The 11082-nt window shown below is 37.3% G+C and overlaps 1 protein-coding gene across 1 annotated transcript; it reads left to right on the top strand.

The window, feature by feature from the left end:
* Positions 1–632: 632 nt before the first annotated feature.
* LOC127793460 (protein DCL, chloroplastic-like) lies at positions 633–9116 on the top strand (the record flags this gene model as incomplete). The annotated part of the gene is made up of 3 exons (XM_052324192.1): positions 633–776; positions 7776–7954; positions 8437–9116. Coding segments are annotated over 3 exons (342 nt in total), but the record flags the coding sequence as incomplete, so codon positions are not given.
* Between the last annotated feature and the right edge of the window lie 1966 nt (positions 9117–11082).

The following is an 11082-nucleotide window of genomic DNA, read 5'->3' as shown; positions in this document are numbered from 1 at the left end:
TATTGACCATGGTTCAATAATGATTTTCTATCCATAGGGGGTTGATTAAAATTCTTTATGCCATGAGGAAGTGCACTATGCATGCTATTATGCTTTCATACAGTTACTGTTTAACCTCAGTTTCAGAAACATTTCATGGGAACTCTGTTAAGAGTAGTAAAATACATGCACAAGCGCACATGCACACACACACACACACACACACACACTTGATTTGAGTCAATATTTAACTGGTATGCTTACATTCTCAAGTGAGGAAGGTTAGCTGAACTCTTGGCGATGGAGCATACCTCATGTTTATATCCCAAATAGAGGGGTAAAGCAAAGTATCTGGATGGTTCTGCTTTTAAATTTGGGGTCAAACTCAAACTTCTGGATTCCATATTCTTATACATAAAATGCCCTTGCAGTGCTCTGCCTTAGAAATATTAAGCTGTAGCTTTATGAGGTAATAAATGCTGTCACTTTGTGATCCATGAACAGAGAGATATATGTAGCAGTAGGTGCATCTTTGTTCTTGTACTTTTGTCCCATGGGGCTTACCAGTCATAGTCATTTATGAGCAAACAAGTTGTGTTAATCTTTAGGTTATGACTTTATATGTCATTTTGGTCTTGCAGCAATAGTTATGACTAATTGCAAATTGCTACTTGCATTGCAGATATGAGAGTGGTGATAGATTAAGTCCTGAGCATGAGCATACTATCCTAGAGAGGTTGCTTCCATATCATCCAGAGTGTGAAAAGAAGATTGGATGTGGAGTTGATTACATCACGGTCTCTTTCTCTCTCTGAACTCCCATTTTCCTTTACAAAATGTCGAGTCTCTGTTAGTAAAAGTTCAAGTCACAACCACTAAAGTATCTTGAGAAATCTGACCTCGATGCATGGTTCATGGTACTCCATACTTTTTGTGTGAAAAACTGTTCCTAAACACTTCCCTTCATTGCACCCTTTTTCCCTCTTCAAGGGTCCTAGCGTACATGAAATATATTGCTTTATGCATTTTCTTCATTAGTTTTTTTGTGCTTCAATCTGGTTTCCAAGATGGCTTAGTAGAGAGCTAGAATTGATGTAGTTGACCCCAATTGGCAGGATTAAGGCTTATGATGAGAGAGCTAACCAAGTCGAATCTGCTGTTGGTAAAACTTTTGATAAACCTTACACTGTATGGTGCAAGTTTCGGTAAACCAGTTCTGGATCTCAATAAATGAGGCCTCTTTAACTTATCATGTAATATTTAACTGCAAACTATATGATGTCACTTCTGATAGGTGTTGGCTCAAGTTATTTTATTATCCAGAGAAATAAAAAAAAATATTTAATTATGTTGGTTATATATATTCCAAAACTTTAAATAAGTTGAACTGGTCTGCTTATTAATCAGTAAAAATACTTCCCAACTTTCTTGTTGTTATGATTAATGTTTTTATATGCCCTTTGCCCTTTAATTTGATTATGTTCATGTGAAGAGAAAAAGTATGTTTTTTCTACCATGACGTTATGAATGCCAATGGTTTACTTTTTAATGCCAAACCCCCTGTCGGGGTCCTAGGGTTGATCTAGGATTTAGAAAGGGATTACGAGGAAAGAGAACGGATTGGACAGAGAAAACAGAACAAAACGAGAGAGAAAATCGAGGTAATTGAGGGAAAACAGAGCAGATCGAAAGAGAGAAATGTAGAGAGAGATGACTGAATTCAAAATATTATTCCACCCTATGACAATTCTCTAACTACTATAACCTATTTATGGGTTGTCTAGGCTTTCAGTTATTAGAGCAACTGAAAGGTATAAACAAGTAAAGTAGCAAATATAACCACTAACTAATACATGAAACACACTATGACTAATATACCCTTATACCTTTGGGGTCGTGACAATTCCCCCCTCCTTGAGAGGTTTCTTGACCCCAAGAAACTTCAACGCTTTGCCACTATTCCTCATCCAATCCCTATTTGCTCTTTTTCTTTTCCTTCCTCTAGTCCTTCCACATATAGAGGGTGTTTGGCTTACCGTTTTTTAAGATGGCTTTTAAGCATTTCTACTTAAAAGTTGTGTAAAGCTTTAAAGCTGACTAGCGTTTAAGTTGATAACGTGTTTGGATAAATGTGTTTTAAACTGACATTTATATAATTATGTGTTTGATTTGAAAAACCTGATAAGTTATCAGAACCTAACAAAAAGACTAAAATGGACATGTTGCTCAATAATACAAATAAAATTATATTAAATATATATATATATATGGAGGGAGAGAGAGAGAGGCGGTGGCGATGGATGGAGATGGAGGAGGCTGCGATGGAGGTGACGGACAGAGATGGAGGCGACGACAATGGGGATGGGGCTGGAGGTGGTTGTCAGGACCCAAGGGTATAGTAGTAATAGATAATAGATGTATTCCTTTGTTTGTATTTGCTATTAGTTTGGATTGAACCAGTTGTACTTAGAAGTAGCTCGCAGTTGTACTTAGAAGGTAACAACCTTCAGTTATAATTGGTTTGTGTTGGACGAGATCAAAAAGATTCGAAAGTCAAAATAGAAGATTTATAAGATAAGGATAAGCCATTATCCTTGTAGAGTAGTTGTTGTAAATTTGTATTTCAAGTTTGGTTTGTTCCTAGTTTTTAGGAGATAAAGAATCCTAAATCTGTTGTTTTATTTGTTCAAATTCTAGTTGGTGAGCTACAGTGTTAGATTGGCTCTTGGCTGGCAAAGAAATTTGAGTCCCTTACTATTGCTGGAAATGGTATGTTTGGAGGAATATCCTTAGCTGAAATATCTTCCAATGTTGTGAAGGTGTGTGGACTTGATAAGGAAGTATGGGGACAACATGTAATCAGAGGACAACTATAGTAAAGAACGGAAGCAAGCTTTACGACTGGAAACAAGGTCTTGCATGAGTTAGACAATTCAATTTTTCAAGGAAGGTTAGGTACTTTTTGCCAATTAAGCAAAACACTGCTTTGGAGATGACAAAAAGTATGGTTTCAACAAATAAATCTCTATAGAGGTTTCAGCTAAGGAAAATAGCTAAAGGAGTTAGAAGTTCTGCTGTGGAGGACAAAGCTCTTGTTGTTGTGTTTGTTCTCATTCCAGTTGACTAATTAGGATTTTTGTTTATGGTGATGAAGGATGGAGTGATGACTGGAATTGATGTTGCAGCAACTCCTAGTTCTGCTGCTCCTAGACAGTTTTTGTTTGGGCATCCAAAGCAAGTCTGCACTACTCAACCGCTGTGTTTGCAGGTTATTGTAGATATTTTTGCAGTAGAGAACTGTCGTTTGTTTAGCTAGAATACATTAACTGCAATTATGGAGGCGTGTCTATCGTCCTTATATTATGTGGTGATGAATTATTAAAGGAAGTCACAAGCATAGTTAGCCATTCCTCTAGACTCCAAACAACCAACATTGAAGGAGTGGTGATGGGGAAAATTGGTGTAAACAGTAGTTGGCAGGTTTCAGCTGCTTACTATGACCGATGAGTCCAAGAGAGCTATGGACAATGTGTTAGGCTTACAAACATTTTTCGAGATTGCGCCATCCAAGCTGTGGAAGAGAAGGAAAAAACATATTGAAAGCTGTGGAGGGGTGACATTTCTTAGGAACAATAAATGTTTTAAGAGGGGGGGGGGGGGGGGGGGGGAATGTCAGGACCCAAGGGTATAGTAGTAATAGATAATAGATGTATTCTTTTGTTTGTATTTGCTATTAGTTTGGATTGTACTAGTTGTACTTAGAAGTAGCTCGTAGTTGTACCTAGAAGGCAACAACTTTCAGTTATAATTGGTTTGAATATTTGGCAGCCCTATTGGCACCAAATCACTGCTATTTGGATCAGTATATAAGAATGATCTAGCATAATCCATGGGTATGAATGAATACATTTGAAATATTTTTGATTTCTCTCCCTTTCTCTCTCTCTCGATCTTTCTCTCCCTCATTTCCTGTTCTTCAGATTCTCCCTATTCTTCTTCTGTTAAATTTTCCCCTCATTCTTCCAATTTTCAATCCAAACCCTAGGAACATGACAATGGCAACCGCCATGGAAGAGATGGAGATGACGACAGAGGAGCTGGAGGGAGACAGTGACAGAGAGATGAAGGAGAGGGATAAGGTTGGAAATATGATACTTGTTTGAGGGCAAAATTGTAAAATAGTTGGTCAACTACATAAGTTATGGACAGGGGGGAGTTCTTCTATAACACTGTCAAATAGCATTTAAGCTTGGCAGCGTTTAACCTCTTTAATTTTTAACAAACGTGTAATTAAATAAGTTATACAACGTTTAAGCTCAGGGCTACAGCTTATAAGCGGTCAAACCTGAACACCAAACATCTTCATAATAGCCATTTTCTGCACTGGTGGCTTGGGCTAAATTTTTCTCCACCCTAAACCCTAAATTTTTCTCCACAGCGGTAACACAGCTTTGTCTCTCTCTGTTGTTCCACCGAAAGAGATTTGGCTGAATTACGGTTAGGCTGCTGATTTCCTTGGTGCATTCCTAAGGTTGTAGTCCAAAGATTGCTTTCCAACTGCGGACTGTTTGCAGGATGAATTTCGGTTGCGAGCTGGTGCTTTCTAACAATTGCTTCCAATGCTAACTATTGTAGCCTAGCTTTCTTAGCAACTTGCTTGACCGTAGCAGGTTGCATCATTTTCACTGTTGGCCTCAGCTCCTCTTTGACGCTAGTGATAAAACTAGATATGAAGTAGGCCTCATTTAAAGTCGGATGATAAATGATCATCAATGACTTTAATTCTTCTAATTTGACCAAATAATCCATGACAGAGCCTTCTTGTTGCAACTTGTTGAATTCTTCGACCACAACTGTCATCAACCTCTCACCAAATCTGTCGCAAAAATCATCCGCAAATTCTTTCAAATTAAAATTATTCCTCAGCCTACTCCATCCTTGGAACTAGGCATCAGCCATATCATTAAGATATGCTGCTGCCAAATTTATCTTTTGATTCTCAGCTACCTGGTAATAATTGAAAAACATCTCACACCGCCTGATCCTCCACCGAGGTTTATCACCTTCAAAGACTGGAATCTCTAACCTTGGCATTGGAGTGTGATGGTGACCTGGATTAGATTATCTACCCTGAATTTCCGGCTCAGCTACATTACATACCTCAGTATCCTGTAGAACAGGAGCACGTGGCAGAATTCCTTCCTGTAGAACAGGAGCACAAAGCAGAATTCCAGCTTCTGCTAGAACCGGAGCTGCCTCTGTTCTTGGAGGAAAATCCTCCGGTGACCTGTTCGGAAGCAATGCAGAAAACATCCTCATCGTTCCATCCATCCTTTGGTTGATTTCATCCAGCCCCTGGTTGACATTAGTGTGTTGTTCCGTAATTATTCTGCCCAAAGCTTGCATAGCTTCTCTTGTTGCTGCATTCTCCTCTCTGCTAAGACACCTCCTCCTGAGTCTGCCTTAAACTAGCTCTACAACAGCCAGCCTTGCTTCAAACTGCTTCATCCTTGTACCTTCCGCTATGTCTCAATTTGTTTACTTCGAAATTTGCTTCTGATCTACTTACCAGGATCGATTGTGACCAGCAATCTCCTGCATCTGATTCTCCGATGCAGCAGCCTCGAAAACAGAGGATCGGTTAACAGCCTCTAAGAATCAGTGAATTGATCACCGCCCTCAATTCCAGTTGAGATCACCTTACTCGCAGCCTGCTGAAATTGCCTCTGAACCAGTCTCCTGAATGGATTGACTCTGATAGCACCTCCTGAAATTGATCAGCTCAGTTGTTCAATCAATTCTATTGTGCTTCCCGAGAATCACCTACCATCCAATTCAGTAACCTAGATCCAGCCGCTTGGAATTCACCTAGATCTGCTACGCCTTCCTCAAAATCTAAATTCAGCAGACCTGAATCCACCTCAATTCACTGCTTCAAGGAGTCGCTTAGATCTACAGCCGGCAATAGCGGTCTCCTTAAAATCGAGTGGCTCAATTACAGCTTCCAGAGCATCAAGTGGATCTGCTTCGCTAGGACCGCTTATGATCAGCAATTGCGCAGGAAATTGCTTCCACCTTGCCTTCCTGATTTGCTTCAGTAGCTGAGGGCTGCCTGAATTCAAAGCTGAGGAACGATTGACTCTAATACCAAATGTCAAGGTCCTAGGGTTGAGCTAGGGTTTAGAAAGAGATTACGCGGAAAGAGAATGGATTGGAGGGAGAAAACAGAACAGAACGAGAGAGAAAACCGAGGTAATTGAGGGAAAACAGAGCAGATCAAAAGAGAGAAATGTAGAGAGAGATGACTGAATTCAAAATATCATTCCACCCAATGACAATTCTCTAACTACTATAGCCTATTTATAGGCTGTCTAGGCTTTCAGTTATTAGAGCAACTGAAAGGTACCAGCAGGTAAAGCAGCAAGTACAACCACTAATTAATACATTTAACATACTATGACTAATATACCCTTGATACCCTTGGGGTCGTGACATCCCCCTCCCCCCACCTTACATATTGTTTAATTTTTCTTTACTTGCGCTCATTAAATTTCACCTTTCTCCTATCACTTCTATTTTGTTATATTAGTAATTATTCTCCTCCTCTTTCTTGCCCTTTTTTCTTTCCTTCCCCACTTGTTTGTTTTATCTTTTTTTAAAAAAAAATGATGGTAGACTCTTAGGTATTATATGAATTAAAAGGACCTTAAAGAAGATAATATCATAAATAGAAATGATTGACCAGCTGGAATTCATGTAGCTGACTCTATCAAGTGGGATTAAGACTTGATATGTTGTTGTTTTCAACTTGAACTACTATTTTTGGTTCTCATGTGGTGTTCCTAAATATATGAAGCTGGATGCCACCTTTTCAATCTTGTTGTAAGCATGTTATCATTCTTGGTATTTTTAGATAAAAAAGAAATTCCCATCTGGTCATCGTAATTTTTCTGGCCTGACAAACTTTTACTCATGTTCTTTTCTGTAAAGTTAGCAAACCAATAATTTATACTGTTTTTGCTGACAACCTTATGATTTGAAAATTTTTAAAATATGCACATATATATACACGCACACACAAAACATGGGATGTTTGGATGCTTTTTGTGCTGGTTTTCTTTTGATTACTGTATACGACATTGATTGGATGGTTCATCTGAACAGACTTTATTTCAGTATGATGTTGCTAGTCTTTTCTAACTAGGATTCTTGGTTGCTGTTTCTCAAACATACTTCTCAGCTTCTGAAATAAAGTAGAAGCACTGGAGCTCGGACTGGTAGAGCAACACACGAATTATCATTACAAAATAATTAATGTGCCTTATTGCACTCTAAATTATTGGTGACCTACTAAAATGCACTGATATTCTAGTTTTAATGGCCAGTTCTATCTTGTGAAGTCTCAGTTGTTCATAGTGGTTACTGCCGTTCTCGTCCATTGCCCCTGGGAAATCAGTTAAGACTGTTAGGTTTGCTCTAGAGAGCCCTCTATATTCATTTTATTCAATAGAATTATTTTCAACGTGCTTGTTCAACACACCATATCCGTGTCATTGCAAATGCATGCATTTACACCCAAAATATGCTGGCCTGCAAGATAGCACCCGTTAATAATGGTTGAAGAGTTCATGGCATCTGATGTTAGGGCTTAGAGAAATTACTGGGAAACCAACATGAGTTGTGTTTATGTCATTTTAGAAAATTGGGTTCTGTTAATTCACTTTTTTGTTTCCAGATTTCATTTTTACTTGCAATGGATCAATGAACATTCAACTTCTTTTGTTTCGGATTGACAGATCGGATATCATCCTAACTTTGAAAGCTCGCGATGTTTATTCATAGCCCGGGAAGATGGGGAGCTGGTTGACTTTTCATATTGGAAATGCATAAAGGGTTTGATCAGGAAAAATTATCCACTTTATGCAGACAGCTTTATTGTCAGGCATTTCCGACGGCGGCCAAGTAGAGACTCAAGGTAGGAGTAGCAACTCAGTCCTCACTGCCTGGCTTATTTGTTTGCTCTGAAATTCTTTCTTTTTGTTGCTCTGTATGTTTTTCCATCATCCTGCATTAGGGGCTAATCTTGGAAATTCCTTTGTTGTGTGAGAAGCGATTATCATTCTTGATCCAATCCTATATATAGAGAGAGCATTGATGGGGCTGGAAACAAACCCATAGTTTTATTAGATGGAAGATCGTGCAACATTGGCAGCTTATAATTATTATTAATATATGAAATTAGTTGGTATAGGAGCTGCCGTGCACATTTTACTTTACAGGTTTATAAATCTAGTGGGGGGTGGCGGTTACATGTCCCTTTTTTGATTGAAATAATAAATATTAAATATTAAATATTAATTGGTCTGGAAACCAATTGGGGTTTCCTAACTTTCCCCAATAAGTAGGACGTGTTTAGTTCATCGAGACTCAGAAAATTCTTAATTCATGTCCCTACAGGGAGATGGGAGGAAGGTAGATGGTGACGACTAGCTTACGTGATAGTGCGTCATCATCGTTAGAAGAAGAAGCGTGATCGTGTGAAATAGATGATGCTTTTTCTACTACGTGTCCAAACAAACTGCAAAGTGCTAAAAGTAGTTGGTGTCAGTTGGCCGGTTCTTTAATGTGTGCTCCCCGCATTATTTTTGCTTTTGGGATCTCATATCGGTGCCCTTTGGGATCTCATATCGGTGCCCAACAGTCCCCCCCCCCGGAAAAAAAAAAAAAACAGCCTCATCATGCCACTAAATAAATTGAGATTTCTTTTCTTTTATAATTAAAACACTAACTTTCCTATTATTTGAGAGTGCATTTGATAAGTTTAAGAGATGTAGATTAGGTGTTTCTACGAAACATCAATGAGATCATACATCTAGGGAAGATTGATTTTTGACGACTAGCGTGAGTGCATATTTATCAAATTACAAGGACAGGGTTAGAAGCAAAGAAATAATGCATATACTATAGAGATAATACATTTAATAAAACAGAGGTGTCAAGGGGTGAAATATACATTTAATATGGTTCCTTAAATAATGGAGAAATTGGAATTGATCAAAAACCTAACAGATGCTGCTTTCTTTCTCTAGTTTGGAGCAACATGGCTGCCATTCAAAAAAAAAAAAAAAAAAAACCCTGATGATTGGAGATAGCATCGTTTGTTTATATCTCTTTAAGCTTGTAACTGAGTACTTAGACAATTGGATAGTGCTGAACTCAAACCTAAATCCTTAATTATCTGCCCAAGGTCAAGTGTTGGTTCATTCACAGGGTGGTCCACTCTATGTTTGGTTATAGTTTATAAACCTATCACTAGAGTCTGGGTTTCTTATTCACCGTTTATATGGAAAATGGGGGCTGACTTTATAATATGATTGAAAGCAATATAAGCTTGGACGCCCAATAACTAAATAAATGTATATTGGGCTTGACTGAAGGCATATCGCAAATGGGAGTTGGCCAAACCTCTTCTATTTGGAAGAATCAAAACTAATCTGCTTATTGGGTTTTCTAAAATTGCAATTTACGTTGGATAAAGCAATCCAAATCTAAAGATTTTGAAAATTAATAAAAAAAAAAAGAAAAAGAAGAAAGAAGAAAGAACAACAATTCTGTCCGTTAAGACTGTTAATGTGTGGGAAAAAAAAAAGACAACAGAAACCGACCTCCCGTTGAAGTGGCATGGGCCAGTTTGTCAATGCCCTGCCGACATCCATAGTGATATCAATAATTATCCTCACAAATTGATGGGTCTCTTCTTTTTGCAATCACAATGAACAATCTCTACGCCGCCCATCAACAAATTAGATTATATCAAGCCCAAGTACATAATACTAAATTAATTAACCTTTTTTCTTTTTCTTAAAATATATTATTAAAATTAGGTCAATCATAAAAGAATTTTTGTACTAATAATACCATTATGATGATATTCAAGAGCGTTTAAATTTAAATAATATGTCTCCTAATTACTTGATTGGTCGCCATAAGGCCATTTTAATTAATTTATAATAGGGATTTTGTAGGTGTTTTAAATAATAATTAAAATCCTAATCTCCGTCGAATTAAAAAGCAACAATATAACCTAAATTTTATCCTTTTTAATAATAATAATAAGGAGGAAAAGGAAAAGCGTGGAAAGCTAAATTGGATAGAAGCATTAAGTAGTGGGAGCCATCGTGATGGCAGTGTCTTATTGTTAAGAAATAGTAGAGTTCCACGTGCATCAGGGAATGCAACCACGGTCCATTCCATTTCTGGCAACGTACCAAGCTAAGGGATAGCAATCGCTTTGTCCATTGGGGGAGTTGCCGATACTTCACTCTACCCTCTACTCTATCCTCCGCCTTCGCCTTCGCCTTCGCAGTATATCCTCCCTCAGCCTTCATCACATTAAATTTGGGATTTTTCTGTTTTTGGTGGTTGTGCGAGGATATGTTTGGAAATTGACAAATACTATGCTCTTACTAAGTCTCAATTGTACTTGCTTGTTAAAACTTAAAAGGGTGTAATTTTTATAAGGAATTATTGAAGAATTAATATTATTTTTGGAGCTTATGTGTTCTTTTTCCAAAAGGGTGTTTGGCGCTTCATTTTGACCGCTTATAAATTTTTTCTTTACGTATTTGTTAAAACTCTAAGAGTTTAAACGCTATTGAATTTATAAATTGTTTTAACAGGGTTTTCAATAACCTGCTCCCCTAACTTTTTTAAATAACTTATTGATAGCTTATTTCATTGACCAAATAAATGACAAAATTGTTCTCAAATAATTTTTTAATTTTCAACATCTATCCATTTCTTTCATCTCTCTATCTTCTCTATTGTTGTCTCTCTCTAGTTCCTCCGTTGTTGTCGCTGCCTCCAACTTTCCCATCGTTGTCAACCACCATCTCTATTCTCATCGGCCAGCGTCCACGTCTTTATTATTGGTCACTTCCTTCTCCATCAGCTGTCATTTTTGTGTATATATTTCACATATATATTGTATTAATATATTTTTTAATAATTATATATAATTGTAACAATTTTATTAGTTGAACATTAATTTATAATATATTTTTATTAAAAAATAATATTTTTATGAAATTTATTTATATTATT

This window comes from Diospyros lotus, unplaced genomic scaffold, assembly GCF_014633365.1.
Source record: "Diospyros lotus cultivar Yz01 unplaced genomic scaffold, ASM1463336v1 tig00010860_2, whole genome shotgun sequence".
In the NCBI taxonomy this organism is placed as follows: domain Eukaryota; kingdom Viridiplantae; phylum Streptophyta; class Magnoliopsida; order Ericales; family Ebenaceae; genus Diospyros; species Diospyros lotus.
Note: the sequence above shows the minus strand (reverse complement) of the source record. Positions and strands in the feature narration are given on the sequence as shown.